At 45.9% G+C, this 15,721-nt stretch overlaps 1 protein-coding gene across 1 annotated transcript; it reads right to left on the minus strand.

Annotated features, from left to right (window-relative positions):
- Nucleotides 1–450: 450 nt before the first annotated feature.
- On the minus strand, nucleotides 451–12,604 carry LOC138250430 (protocadherin-8-like). The gene is made up of 4 exons (XM_069205313.1): nucleotides 10,000–12,604; nucleotides 6,918–6,985; nucleotides 2,798–2,925; nucleotides 451–1,165 (listed from the first exon to the last, which is right to left on the minus strand). The coding sequence occupies exons 1-4, from the start codon at nucleotides 12,388–12,390 to the stop codon at nucleotides 783–785; spliced, it is 2,970 nt and encodes a 989-aa protein (XP_069061414.1). The 5' UTR covers nucleotides 12,391–12,604; the 3' UTR covers nucleotides 451–782.
- Nucleotides 12,605–15,721: the final 3,117 nt, after the last annotated feature.

Genomic DNA, 15,721 nt, shown 5'->3' on the forward strand with positions numbered 1-15,721 from the left:
GTGTAGCTGTAGAGCACGTTACTCTCTGAGAGGATATCATGGCTCTATCGACAGGTAACAGTTCTCTGATCTGTTCCGGCTCCAAGGTACTGATTTCAATTGATGATAGAAGGATAAAGGTTAGTAGAGCTATCCACGTTCAAACCTGTGGATGGGGGGTTTAACACAGAGCTTTGCAGGGCTTTCATTATTTCAATGAGCCGCCAAACCCTGGATACAGAGAAGAGGCCCTCTAGATATTCAAGTTTGCATGGATGATATTGTGTGAAGAGAAGTGGAGCAGATTGTGCATGCACAGAGGCGTGTAATGGAGGAATGTAGATAGAGACATAGGGACTGTGCAGGTGGATGAAGAGGGGAAGAACTCATGTGAAATCCGAAATATTGTTCAGAATTTAAGGTGTACACAACTTCAGCCAGCATCAAAAAAATAAGCATTTAACACAAAACTGAACATCAAAGATTTATATTTATCTGAATTTGTACATTTAAAAATTATATATACATCAGCACTGAGATGTCAATACAGCCACATCTCTTCATTGTTTACAAATTTAGCAGCAAGAGTTTGATCCATAGTTTAAATTATACAACTTTCTTTGAGCATATGTATGTACATTATATACAAGAAGTATTTCGAGGTACGATGGAAGAAGTTGATTGTATGTAATGGCCTCAATTCGACACAGTCTCTCAACTTGGTATTATCTTCCCGTGCTTCAGTGGGTAAACACGCCTTAATGCAGTCAAGTGACATGTTTAGGGGTATTAAACAATCCTATTTAGAATGATGTAGCTATTACTGAAGTATCCATGTTTAAGGTGTTTTTGAGAGTCTGTGAGGAGTGATGTAATTCTTTGCGCCCTCTTGGTAATGTTGTTGGTGGTATGGCAGGCCCCGGGGTCACTAGCACTCTTTCATACGCACTGTGGAGTCGCACACTGCGTGCGATCTGGACGCGGTAAGAGTCTCGCAGGTTCTGATGCTGCACGTGGCAGCCTTGGTTCTGGATTGGATGATGACGCGGATAGACTGGAGCGCACGAGTAAGTGCGTACGTGTCCGTTCTGGAACTGCGCTGGGAAGCAATGACCTCTCTGGAACTGTGTAGGTGGATATCTGCATAGGCTCCCGGTGTGGCCATACACCATTCTTCCCTCGTGCACTAGAAGAGACAGGAGAACAATATGTATATTAGCTATGGTACAAGCACCAAGAATATTTAGCATTTCGATGCTGAGGCGAGAGAGCGTGCTGGGAAAGGATATTTCCCTGATACTACCATAGTGGTAGCTTTACACAGCATAACGTTCTTGTTAGTAAAATCAGGGGATGTATGCCACTCTTTTTAGCAGCCTGGAGTAAAATTAAAACAGCACGACGTGCATTGTACGTCATGTAAGTGAAATGTAGATGCTACGTTGGTAGACTTGCCTACAGCTAAGAAATACAACTCTTGCAATGGGATTGTGCTCCATAGATTACCAATATGTCCAAGTAATGATCATACTACATGAAAATAACAGGGTCAGAGGTAGCAGGTATAACAGCAATTATTAAGTGGTGGTTTGTTGCACTGCTGACAAATTGCACCAGCTTTAATTACTGTACTGTCAAGTAAATGTCCCAAACACTGCCCTAAATGTGAGAAATTTAGGGGGATCTTGGCCTTGTCAAACGTGCTTTTAAGAGTAATAATACATTCTTCGCTTTAATATGCAAGCAGGTCCCTTCTCTCCTCAACTTGTGTGCTTCACGGAAGTGAGAAATGATTATGCCCTCCTACCGTGGGTGGAGCCAGCCTCAAAAGTGTGTCCTACTACTGCCACAAACTAGATCACTACAAGGCAGAACACAAAGAAAAGCTAAGCCAAGAGCCATACAAAAGCTTAGTAAGGAAACACAATAGTAAATAGCTCAGATCACACTACCTCATCACGAAATATGTAAGGGCACTGAGAGGTATGCGCTGTACTGTAGTGCAGAGGGGTATGTGTTGCACTGTAGTGGAGTAGATACCCTTTGAGACCTTGCATTCTTACGTGAGGGCACCGAGTGCATACCCCTCAGTGCCCCTACATACTTATGTAAGGGCACCGAGGGGCGTGCACTGCATACCTCTTAGTGCCCTTACATAAGGGCACTAAGTGTATGCACTGGAGTGGATACCCCTTGGTGCCCTTACATAATGGCACTGAGGGCTATGCACTGCACATTGCGGTACCCATTCTGCCCCTTTGTGGAATTTGGCAGATTTCTGTAGAAATGTGATGTCATTCCACAGAATGAAACTCCATCAATTCCGCCCACCTAAAAAATACAGTGGAGGTTGTGCATAGCTAAGACACTAGCACTTTATTTGCAGCTCAGTGCTAAATCTGTAATGGGTCATTGTAGCAATCATATTACTGTTGTAATGAGATACAGTCTCACATCTGAATTAGGTGTTTTTTCACTCTTGCAGTGGGAATACAATGCAGCAATTCTTTTGTGACATCTTTCTCATGGTTGTGATCAGAGTAGCTACAACCAGGTTATACTGGTAGCTTTGCTCATGGTTTTCCCAGTATTACCATATTTAATCAATACTTTAAAATTACATTACTGCTAATAAACAGATTGTGACAAATGTACGGTAGCACGCATGCCCTAGCAACTCTAAATGACCCATAGCCCTGGAATGTGCAGTACCTATAGGGAGTTTTGACCATATTGATAGCGTGTGTACATTAAACGGTTTAAATTCGTTGATTGCTTCATTTCCAGAAAATATAAAAGATCAGCACCCCACACCTACCAGATTGCTGTCTGAACGTCTCCTCCGGTGGCATTTTCAGCCCCTCTGCGTTGATATCAGAATCGCTGTCATTGAAGTCGCTGTCGCCTCTCCCGCTGTCCATCGCACTGAACTGATCGAGGTGACCGCTGGGAGAAAATGAACACAATCACTTGAGCACCGCCATTCTTCAGAGCCAGGGTAATGCAATTTCCCGCGCTCAACCAAGAAAGCTGCAACAGGCCACAGCCACGCTGAGGCTCACTCATGCCTTGGATGGACAAATAACTATCAATACCACCTCAAAGGCTGCATTCTTTGGAACTGTATTTTGGAAATACCCCTAAAATCTGTCTAATATTTCTAATTTAATAATTCGAGGCACAAATTACAGATATACCAGGTTGTACCTAAATGATGTATTCTGTCCTCATTGTAGGCTTCGAGCTTGACAGTCTGATTCTGGACACACAAACGTGTAATGAAAATGGCTAGTATAATAGTTATCACAGGAAGTGGCATTAGCTTTGGTGTGGGAATATAATTAGTACCATGTTTTGAAGCGGATTATTGAAGCACTGATGTGTTATGGAATGTTGTGATGTGATAGAATCTCATGAGGTGAGCGAGGCCTCCTCTATGAAATGGCAGTTGAGCCTGGGTCCCTGCTGTGTGAGCGGTTTTAATAAAGTTACAATTACATCGATACAGCATGAGGAAGTTATTACAAGGATGTTTTGTTAAGGTGCGAAAAGGAAAGCAATTGACCACTTAGGTCTCTCATCCAACAACTCCTCCCTTCTGCCATCAGGGACAGTTTCACTTAGTTTTTTCAGAGCAAGAGGAATTTGAGTAGAAGAAATAGGAAGGAGGGTGAGAAAAATAAGACAAAAGGAGAAAGCAGAGATGAGCAACCTGCAAGAATTATAGCATCTGTTAGGGAATTTAAATTGGTGGAATATAAAGAGGTGTCAGGTGGAGAATGGTCACACAGCCTTGGGATTATGAAATCCCAGCACTTGGCAGTACTTCCAGCAAGTTTCTAAGAAAAGCTTTGGCCCGTACTCCTTTTTTTTTTTTTTACAAAGTATCCACTAGTAATGACATATCTCAGATGTTATGAAACCAGCAGCTGCCCATTTTCAAACGAGTGGCATATGGGATACATTGGCGATATTCCCCTCCCAATAGCTTTGCTTATGTTATTGTTTCATGGGGTGGGGTGGCATGAGATGGGATGGGATGTCAGGAGAAGGATTATATATTTGCTGACAGTGGAAAGGGGGTGGGTGTGAAACGCTAGCAGTATTTTTAAAATATATGAGTAGGAAAAGGGAGCGAAAACAGTGTGGTTGATGGCCCAACACAAGATATATTTAGTTTTTAATGTACAGCATGTGTGAGGAGCTGTGGAAGGCAAGGTCACGTTGTACATGGCTTTCCCATGACTCCTCTACTCCTCCTCAAGTGATCTGAGTCGAAGAAGATATTATGGGTGGGCATACACAATATCAAACTGTATATGGATAGTTTACAAAACATAAGGTTGTTTATGGATATTTGTCACACTGTGGAATTTTCAACCTTGTGGTTTAAAGTGATGTCATGGACATATGGTTCTTTGCTGTTGCGTCTATCTAGTGCCACTTACAGCCCACTGATGAAAACTATACATTGACAGCACTCATATATAATTCTAGGTCCTGTGTGTGGAATCAGTTGGAAGCCACCAGTATGAATAGGGGCAATACATTTTTGTAATTCGCTGGTGTGACATCACAGTGGTGAATAACACAAGTAATTTTTCACTTGCAGTAAAGGCAACACTAGACAGAGGTTACTTTTCCACTTTCCTGAATGTCAACTGTGCCTCCAAAGACCGAGGCGAGGGTGGGGCAGCTAGAGGCCTGGATGAAGCAGTGCAGTGACAGATGTGAACCACTGTATTCACAACTTTCCAACACTGCCACGGGTATCCACAGGCTGCAGTGAAAACGTAAAATTGTGAGTAACTCTGTGGCACCACCACCTGATCGCTCTCATGCGTTTTCGCTAATTTCGCTCATCTTTACAGAGCCAAGAGAATCACAGGATGTAACATCCTCAGCAGCAGCTCTCTAACACATGTCAACCCTGACTAGAATGCCTGAACTACTCACACTCTTTATGAGAGAGTGGGACTAACACCCTCAGAGATGGAGGAGAAAGGACGTGCTGGGAAAGAGCAGTAAGTCAAGGCTGGAGGGGCTGCCGAGGGAGTGGCTAAGAGTATCGAGGCAAGAGGTCCGTATTTTAGTATCTTGGCGATAACGGGCAGGGAGTGTCACAGGGAGGGGTGCAGCATATTTGCAAGGGCACCACGGGACTCCGTTATTCCATCCTACCAGTTGCGTGACCAGTGTGTCAAGGCCACAGTTCAAGGAAGGAAAATGGGATCCTGGATGCAGTTTGAAAGGCAAAATACATCAACAATCAGCGTTCAGTGGGTCCCGCGGACTCTGGGCCCCGGTGACACTGCACCTGTTGCACCAACGGTAGCAGCCTACATTTAACACCAATCCGGTTCCTCATGTCTTCAATGTTTCACTTAATGCCTCCAAGGAAACATCCTAGGTTGATGATATTTACACTTCTGTACGACTATTCATTTTCCAGTAGGTAATGCTCTTCTGTCTCTAAGAGGGTAACATCATGTTTTAGATTTTGCCAGCGCCTTACGTGGTGCACTGGGACTTGTTTTTTACCAGCACGCATATTAGAAACAGGCGACAACAGAGGACATGCACGACCAGCAGGTGTATAAAACACATAATCAGAACTCCACAGTGAGGCAGAAAGTCTGCAGTGAGCCTGGCTGCTATCACGCGCTATCACGCGGTTATACCCTGGGGTCAGTGAGTGAAAGGCCTGGAGCAGAGCTCAGGGACTGCTGCACTCCAAGGCTTGCTCACATGATTACCACGTGGCCCGTGTGTACTGAATTGCAATTAGGCAGAGGCACAGCTGTGGTGTGACTGAAATAGATGCTCGCGGCTACAATAGCGGCCAAAACAAATGAAAGTACCTGCATCCGCAGTTTTCATGCCGTTCTACAGAACTCGAGGTGAATTGTGCGCTTCGATATATCACTTTAATTGTGCAACTCCTATTGCAAAATATGTGGACAGGCAGTTGACAGGTGTGTGTTGTTATGTGCCTTCGGAAATGTCTGTATTGAGCAGGTGCAGCTTTTCAGTCATCCTACATAGCACATAGTGGTGCATGAGTGGTGTAAGGTGGTTGTCATAGGTGGCTCACGCAGAACTCATTTTATGTTTCTTGAAATTCACCGTTGTATAGATAAGATTGGTGAAACCAGACACATTTTAGTGCAATGCACTTTTAATAGCTACAGGAACATAAAGGATTGCATTATACATGGTTTCATCAGACTGGGCTAGGTATTGACTTTCTGTTGTGAGCAGGCATCTTTTTAATTCCGTGAACTCTAGGAAAAACGCATGGCATGAATGTCGGGCGAAAGAGAGTTGAATACTGGCATCCGAGGACAAAGAAGGGCCAGGACATTGAAGTGGTACAAGGTAGCCCTGGGGTGGATAAAAGGTTAAGAATTGTGGGTGTTACCTATCAGGGTACCATGTAACATACTAGCGCATTGAATGGGTAATAGGACTGGATCGTGTATTGTTTGTAATACAAGGGTCAGTATTTGTACATAGCTCTGCTCTTGAGGTTGTATGACAAAATATTGAGTACAAAAACATAATGGATCCAAAATATTCAGGCCTATATATCGAGGACCATAATATGGAGAAGGTAAGTGAATATAGGGAAGTATAGATTTACTATTGTTAACATGTGCATACCTTGAAAATATATATATTGTCAAGGGACATGGAGTTTTAATATAGCAAATCTATATAAATTTACCCTCACAACATTTTAGTCCTCTGTATTTGACCACACGATATTCTTTTGATTTTTTGGTGGATTACCACTCTGGGTCTTTGCATTATCTTGGTTCACAAAATGGAGCTTGCCCAGTTCACCTGTTTGCAAAACGTTCATACACACAAAATGTATATACTATCCAACGTGCCCCTGTTAATCCATGTAACAAAACATTGAAGGTCACCATTACCTTGAGCTGGAGGTGGATTTTCCTTCACTCCAGGGAGAGACTGAATGGAACAAATTGGCAGCAGAGCCCTGTGGACAAGAAAACGAGCATTAAAAGAAAATAATACCTGATGAGTGTGTCCTACACTCAAAGGCACAAGCATTAACATTCTGCGGATTGCACTGTTGTAGAACTGCAGACAGAACAAAGTGAGGAAACGAGAAAGGCCACAAGTGGAAGCTGTAGTGAGCCCTGTGAAAGTAATCACTACTTTAGAATTATTCTCTCTCAGTCGGGAGAAGATCACATGCAAAAATGACCAGAGACTAGCCAGTTGGCATCCTTGTGTTAGAAAAGACCCCATTCTCAGGCTGTCAATGTGCATGTCATTATGTATTATTGCATGCACGATAACTAATACATGTAATATCCTATTGAATTTTCAAGGAAGTCCTGGTTGTCCAACCCTCAGGCCGTTGTACAATCTACCATTTCAATTAACTTGATTTGTGGTCTCAGATACAACCTGTGGATTCCCATCCCGCCATAAATTGTACTTTGCAAGGCAAAGTCAACTGCTCCTTCAAGCTAGAGGGAGTGTGGACCAGCAGAAAATCTGGACCACCAAACAATCATACAACTCAAAGAAAGAATTTCCACTGGCACTTAAAGGGAGATGAGCCTAGGCAACCAGGCCATACTTAGGTCCCGTGGCACAGCCACCATCCCACTACATCCCCAGGGCCATGTAATGGGTACTTTAGAAGGCTATGTACAATTGCTGTAGCAGGCGATCCCAGCCACTTAGCAGAGACGATAATACCCCTGCCCTGGTAGACCTAAAGACTTCATAACCAATTCCATCTTGAATCAGCCTGCACTTACAAGCCTGGTGCCAATGTTGTCTACCTGTTTTATGGCCAAACACGACTCTTTCCCTGCCTAACAAACCCACTCCAAGATACTAGCTACATGGAGAGGTAGGCAGAAATACCAGGAACACCTCCAGGACTAGAAGCAGGTACAGCTGGGAACGTCGGTAGTCGTCAGAAGCAGCCAGGGAATCAAGGAACGACATCCATTAACCTTGACTTGCTACCCCTGCTGTTCATCCAATCAACTTTACTGACCCACAGCAACCAATGGCTGTGGTCACAGCAACACAGGGGCTGCAGTTAGCTGCCAGGTTTCAGCCGGTCGGATCGAGCCAGCGCCTATCTCCGGGGCTCGCCATTTATGGTGTCGCCCCTGTTCCATTGTGGAGCCTGAAGGGACTGTGGTTCTACCTGTACTAGAGGGTAGGGGAATATTTGTAGGAGGTACTGAAAGGAAACAAAAAAACGAAGATGTTCCCGAGTGTTTCAGGGGTCAAACGGTGTTTTGAAGTCTCGCTGGGGGGGGGGGGGGGGAGTACTCGTGTCTCTACGACAGAATGGGAGGAGTTAATGAGAATGTGTGCACATTAGGTGTTGAGAAGAAAATAATGTACACCTATTAATGACAGTGGTGAAGAATAAAGGGGGCTGTATGGTTGATTAGAGTGCTGAGAGCGTGGACGCTTAAGGGGCCGAGTATACACTCTGGGACTAAAAGTTACTTCTAGTAAAACCTATTTGACTTTCAAGATTACAGTGTCTGGATCACAGAGCACATTTCTGCACTTTAGATTACAGGAAATGCACTTATGTGGAGCATAGATGGACCTCCCTTCATAAAGCGGCAAAACCATGAACACTTAAAGGGCCCTTTCATGTGCTGATTCTTTTGAGGGCGCGAGGGTAAAGAAGTTGTGAATAACAAAGCCGTTGTCCGTTCCTTTCGACCACCTTACAAAACAGCAATAAACATCAGATTGTCGCCTACCCCATGAAACCACGACTATTAACGACCTCCTGCTTTCATTGATGCTAAGAGATGCTATACACTATGCTGCGTGTATGCCAAATGGCCGAGTCTGGATTCAAACACTTAACACTTTTTTGAAAGCGATTGACTGTTTCCCTTTGAGGCCTGGTTCCCCCTACCCCTCGACCACCACCCCATTCCACCCATGATTATGTGCGCTCTGAAGAAAGACACGGCTGCACCACAAGAGGGCGAGGGGCAACTTCGCAGCGGGAGTATTGTTTCTATGCGTCCGTGCTCTGATATAATAAGTGGGTGTCGTGCCAGTAAAATTAATGTGAAAGACCTATCACAGCAGCGCTCAAGGGGGTGTTCTCTGGTGTTACGTGATGCCCATGATGTAGGTAAACACAGTTCGTGGTTTAAAAGGAGGCTGAGTGACCAGGAGTCCTGTGCACTCATGCAGTGATGTGCCTTCTTATGCTTAAACATGTTTATTATGTTCAGTTTAATCTCTCGAGGAGCTTCAGGTGGGGAATTTAATCTGAGCTTTTACTGTCAGCTGAGACGTGCTCAAGCAGTAGCGTTTGGCAGTGTGTCACGGCACCTCGTGCAAGGAACGATCCCTCCCACCCAATAATCATGGTTCGGTTACCCCTTCGGGCCTCGGTCCGCTGCTACTGCACCAATGGAAGTGCCCCTATGCTCAATCCCCCCGCCCCCGCTCAATTTACTAAAGGTGGTCGGTAGACTAGGGCGGCTTTTACGTGTTGCGTTTTCCAATTAACGTACAACAATCGGCTGATGCGTGCTGGTACAACACATCTAGAGGTAAGGGCCAGGGCATGACATGAAAGTGTTAGGGTGGCCAGACTTTTATCAACCCAGCGGCAGAATGACAGCGCTTATCAGCACAGAGTTACAGCAGAGGCACTAAGAAAATAAATAACGTTCTCTTTTAAAGGCCAGCATGGTGATTATTAATTAATTTGCTTTCTTACATCAGCTGCTAACTACCCATGATGTGGAAAACATAAAAATGCATCTCCAACCGTTTTGAGTCGACCCGCTCTAAAAACCGGGACGTGGGCGAAATTTCACGAAGTCCGCCGGGACAGCTGGTGAAAAACCGGAACTGTCCCGGCAAATCCGGGACGCCTGGTCACTCAAAATTGTGCATGAGTCCCCGCAGAACGCTGATGTACCTAATCTTTAAGGAAGAAGGGAAAGCAGGCAATAAACGTTCACGGCGCCTTACCTTAGAGTCTGCGCCACTGTCATTGTCTAGCGCTGTGCAGAGACTCTCGGACTCGCCGCTGTCGCCTGAACAGGGCAAGTCGCTGCACTCAGAGTCTGTGTTGATTGAAAGGTGACAGGAGTCTGAATGTGCTTCAGCGCCTTTGGAGCTGTCGACTCCCGAGGGAGTAGAGTTGTTAAGCAATCTGTCTCCCTTGCACCGAGAAAGGTCTTTTTTGCTCTTCTTGCACATTGCGGCAACGGAGATTATAGCGGCTAAAAGCAAACCACAGCCCCCTGCCAACAAAGTAATGGAAAGAATAGATGTGTCTAGTCTCTCATCTGTAGATTGGAAGATCACGATGTGGTCGCTAGATGGCGATGTGTCCGAAATAATTAAGTTAAGATACACTGCAGTGGAGATAGGTGGCATTCCCCTGTCAGAAACAGCAACGACAACGGATAGAGTGTCTTCAACTCTCAGTGCGCCTAGGCGTCTTTTCATATAGAGTTCTCCTGACATTTTGTTGATAGCAAACATGGCCTGGTGGTCTTCCAAAATTGCGAAGAATAGTTCGGAGTTCACTCCTTCGTCTTCATCTGTCGCTTTGAGCTGCACCACTAGATAGTGCAGCGGGGCGCCGAGGGGCAGCAGGATGTCCGCAGAGTGGTTCCTCAGCGGGGGGAAGGTGATCAAGGGCGGGTTGTCATTCTGATCCACAATCTTGATCCTGATCAAGGCCCGGCTGGAGAGCTGAGGAAGCCCCTCGTCTCTGGCTTCTATTTCCACCTCTATCTCTTTCAGGCTCTCGCAATCAAAAGGCCTCACTGCATACAGGGACCCTGAGGCCGGGTCCACGGTGACGAAAGTAAACAGTGGGGTCCCCATTACCTCGGTGTCCAGCAGGGTGTAGGTCACCTTCCCGTTGTGCCCCAGGTCAGGGTCTCTGGCCACCACAGTGGTGATGTAGGAGCCCGGGGCATTGTTTTCGAGGACAGAAACTTCATAGACCGGTTTAGCAAAGAAGGGCGGGTTGTCGTTCTCGTCGCTGACCCGGATGGTGAACTGCCGGACCGTCTTGAAGGGCGGGGAGCCCAGGTCTTCGGCCACGATGGTGAGGTTGTACTCGGAGATCTTCTCCCGGTCCAGGGCTGCGGTGGTCACTATCATGTAGCTGTCCTCGTAGGCCTGCTGCAGCCTGAAGTGCTCGTGCCCGTAGAGGGAGCAATGCACCTGCCCGTTGGGGCCGGAGTCTCTGTCCAGGGTGCTGATCAGGGCCACGAAGCTCTCCCTGCTGGCGGCCTCCGTGATGTGCGCCACCCCGGCGGTGATGGAGGTCAGGGGGGTCACGGTGATGCTGGGCGCGTTATCATTGACATCAGTGATATGGACGATGATTTTACAGGTGGTAGCGAGGGGGTTGGCGCCCAAATCCTGCGCCTGAACATCGAACTCATAGGTCTGCTTGATTTCAAAGTCAACTTGTCCATCCAGAGTCAGTCGCCCTGTCCTGGAGTCCAATTTAAAGAGCCCTCGGACCTCGGAGGAGACCTGAGGGCTGAAACCATAGACCACTTGTCCGTTCACCCCTTCATCGGGGTCAGCTGCACTCAGGGCCAACAGCAGAGACCCCATAGGGGCGTCTTCTAGCAGCTGCACGGTGATCAGGGGGTGCTCGAAGACCGGGCTGTGGTCATTGAAGTCCAGCACACGGACTGTGACGGCGGCAGTGCCAGACAGGCCTGGGGTCCCCCCATCCTTGGCCACCAGCTCCAGGGTGAAGGTGTCCTGGCTCTCTCTGTCCAGCTCCTTCACCAGCACCAGGTCCGCATACTTCACCCCGTCTGCCCGGGTCTGCACCTCCAGGCTGAAGTGGCTGTTCTCAGAGATCTGGTAACTCTGGACCGAGTTTGTCCCCACATCTTCGTCCATGGCGATGTCCAGTGGAAGGCGGCTGCCTAGGGCGACACTTTCTGACACTTCCAGCGGGATCTCGGCTCTGGGGAAGCTGGGGGCGTTGTCATTGATGTCCCTGACCTCCACCTCCACGTGCACGAGCCGGAACTGCTCCTTGGAGAAGCTGACCACATCCAGGGACAGGGTGCAGTGCGGAGCCTGTCCGCAGACCTGCTCCCGGTCTATGCGCTCCCCGATGGAGAGCTGGCCGTCGCTCTCCCGCATGCGGATCAGGGATTCGTTGAATTGCTTCATCAGGCGGAAGCTGCTCTCCGGTCTGTCCGCAGAGTTAAAGAGCAGATCCTCGGACAGCACCGCGATCACGGAGCCCGGCGGGTCCTCCTCGTGGGTGAAGTACCTGGAGGTGTCAGCGCTGGACAGCGGGGCAGCCAGAGCAAGGAGTAGTAGCTGGAAGGCCACAGCAGCGCCCCAGAGGGAGGTCTGACTGGAAGCCATCCCTGCTCTAACCAGAGTCTCGCCTCTGGCGCTCGGGACAAGCAAGGTGGACAGAGCGGGCCTTGAAAAAGTTTGTCTGAAGTTTCAGAACGAGCGGTTCCTCAGTGCCGCAGCAAAAGCCCAGCCACTTTAGTAGCTTATTGCAACATCAATCCTTCTTAACGTGGCTTCTCTCCCTGTAGGCAGAGTTGTGGCTGCTGCATCGGAATGTGGTCTTTTATCCTCTTGGGGACACACCACACTCGCAGACATATGTAAATGCGCCCCATGCCCGGCCAATCAACCAGTTGCTGGAGGCAAATGGTCGCCAGTCCGAGCAAATGAGTCTGTCACTCAGCCCTCCTCAGTGGGACGCCTGTGAAATGTAATCAGCACCGTGTTTATGTGCAGAACCAAACTACCAAAGGAGCTGAAATTGATACACGTGTTGTTCTAACTCGTTGGTCACCACCCAGTCAGTCTGAAAAATGCTGCATCTAGTGGTGCGATTCTCTCTGAGAAGTTTTTATTCACAAAATAGTAACTTATTTAAGGAACTCAAGCCATAGTTGAGTAAGCTCCTGGCAAATAACATGGATGGCAATATGAAGCATGTCACGCCGAGCAACTTCAGGGGTGGTTGTGATTAGGTGTGGACGTAATTTACGTGATTATGCTAATTCCGTGTAGTGTAGTCATGCAGATTTACCTAAGAATCCGTAAGATTATGTGAAATGACGCAAGAAGAGTAATTCTGAATGTTCCCCTACTTGCTTAGTGTAAAAATGCTCCATTGCATCCAAAATGGGCGCAAGGATGCCTTTTGCAATAAGAAATCGTGCTAAGTGCAACAGAACATGACGAGAGCACGAGCAGATGCGAGCACTCGCTAAATTTGCACTTGGGGTAGGATTTTTCCCCCAATTTACTCTTGGCTTATAGCGATTTTTTGTGCAAAATGCACCTTTACTTACAAAATAGATGTGATGTGAGGATGCATTTTGCAGTAAGAAAATAGCACTACATGCAAATGCTGAACATAAACAATAGTGTGAGCAGTGACTCGTGCCTGGTAAATGTTCTTTCCTAGTAATATCTTCCCTCCCCTCAAATTACTCACAATTATGCGAACAGTCATAATTGTGCTATTATTGGTAATTCTGCATCTATGATTAAAAAGGAATTACTGAAATTACTCCGATTCTTCCAGCATAACTAAAAATACTCCAAGACTTGTTTGTGATGTAGTGAGTTGAACTAGCTGAAGGCTATATATACAGATCATATTATGCAATAGTATTAAATATCAAACAAATGACGGAACTTGACTGAAACTTAAGACAGCAGCAACCTCCATGTCAGTCTCAAATAATTAGAGGAAGGCACAAGTCAGATTTTTGTTAACAGATGGCAAGAAATGAAGAGACATCATCAAATTATTCTAAATATTATTGGTGCAGTAATGTGACCATGCTGCTAGAATGTGCCTCAGAGATTTGTTTTCAACAAAAATCATCTTTATGAAACAACGCATCATATTTCTGATAAAACGGAGCAGTCAAACTTTTATGTTCAGGGTTTGCGCCCACACGTGGAAAGAATTATGGCTCCTATCAAATAACCCAATATTCACAGAAATTTGCCTTTATGGCCAAAGATAGTGCCTCATTTAAAGTTTGTCGGTGTTGCTGCCAAACTGGGTGGCACAGGCCTTGTCTTTACCAGTCCTGTGGGGACCCGAATGCTACATTTACAGTTTTGGAGAATGTTTGCCAAAACACATAGTTGGAGCACTTTGATCAAAACTATGAAATGTCTCCCAGCGAGCCATGTGATGACAGATTGACAAAGCGGTTGACATTATTTTTATTTTTCAGAAACAACCGCTCTATTTGTTTTTGGGTGGTGCGTTCTTTCTGAAAGGTAAACAAACAATACACCTAAAGTGCTAGGAGCTTTCTCCAAACATGTAGGAGTCATTGTTGTCTTCCTGCATTGTCCTGCCATGACTTGCAAATGGTTGCCAGGGCAGAGCAAAATGACCTAAATTGAGCAGCGACCCAGCTCTATATAGGGTCTGCCTTCCAGAGCCAAATGTGGGGTGGTCCTGCAATGGCTGACCTGCAGTAAAACGGTTTCCTAGAACGGAGATATCCAAAGCTCCTGCATTGGAAAGAAAACAGTTCCCCGACCTCCAAATGAGGCACAGATTCTGAGAAATTGGTGGAAAAGCCATCTTCTGATTTGTAGTGGGAACCTAGCCCACTGATTATCCACCTCTACACGAAGCCCATCACTTGAAAAAACAATATCACAATAAAGTAAACATGCAATCTAGCAAACTGGACAAACTTGATGATTACAGTCTGTTATCACTCATAATGGGATATATACCCAGCAAACAAAACCACATTTGCATTAATATTCTCACATAAGAAGAGTGACTGTCATTAAGCAACTGCATAACTCCATCCCTGCACAAAGAGAGTGCAGACAGAGAAATGCCAAGTGAGAACAAATGTATTATGAGAATATCACATGCAAAGTGGACAATATATGCCACAAATCAACATTGCAAACAAGGGAGCGCATACCTCAACGGTGAAGTGTGCACCTAAATAACTGCATTCATTTGCAACATAACCACCATAGCTAATTAAGCTCATGCAAGCACACACATGCAGGTGCATACACACACAGCCCCTCGCATAGATGCCATCATGGCTAATTCCCATCCAGATGCTCCTGTGAAGGGCAACGCAGTGGCCCACTACAATGATAAGCAGCATCAAGATCACTACGTCTTTGACATTAAGCTGCATCTTGCATATGCAAAATTGTAGAGTTTTAATGAGAAGGGCCATTACTAGGGCAATACTTCACCACACTATCTGCAAAAGTTAACAGAAATTGAGACTCTCAAACGAATTTCAGATCAGTTCATGCTTCACATCACCTCACCATACACACAGATCATTCTTTGGCAGCAGAACTAAAGCTATAATGTGCCTTATGGTTATATGGCAGTATCACTTCTTCCCCCCCAAGATTCATCAGAGAAACCACTGGCAAATCACAACTATTCATTTGCAAAACATTGGGGCGGGTTATGGATGCACTCAAATTCAATGTGAAATACTATCCCACCTTCTTTGGAGCACTACTGCAGATGCAACACGGATCATTATACATCTGGGGCTTTCTACTTACTACAGGAACCAAATTGCACACATCTTGGCCCAAAAAAATGTAGAGAGTCAATTTTGGTTGTTGAAAACTCTTCAACATGCAGTTAGTATGTCAAGGACAATTATGCTTCACCACAAACTCCAAATGTTTCATAGGTTTCTGA

The sequence above is a fragment of the Pleurodeles waltl genome, chromosome 8, assembly GCF_031143425.1.
Source record: "Pleurodeles waltl isolate 20211129_DDA chromosome 8, aPleWal1.hap1.20221129, whole genome shotgun sequence".
Classification (NCBI taxonomy): Eukaryota; Metazoa; Chordata; class Amphibia; order Caudata; family Salamandridae; genus Pleurodeles; species Pleurodeles waltl.

What these genes read in the sequence shown, in the direction of transcription:
- LOC138250430 (XM_069205313.1), bottom strand. Translation starts at nt 12,390, where the DNA reads ATGGCTTCCAGTCAGACCTCCCTCTGGGGCGCTGCTGTGGCCTTCCAG. An exon ending in ACAGTGGCGCAGACTCTAAG is followed by an intron (nt 6,986 to 9,999) that starts GTAAGGCGCCGT and finishes TCTTGTCCACAG; the next exon opens with GGCTCTGCTGCCAATTTGTT. An exon ending in GACGTTCAGACAGCAATCTG is followed by an intron (nt 1,166 to 2,797) that starts GTAGGTGTGGGG and finishes TGTCTCTTCTAG; the next exon opens with TGCACGAGGGAAGAATGGTG.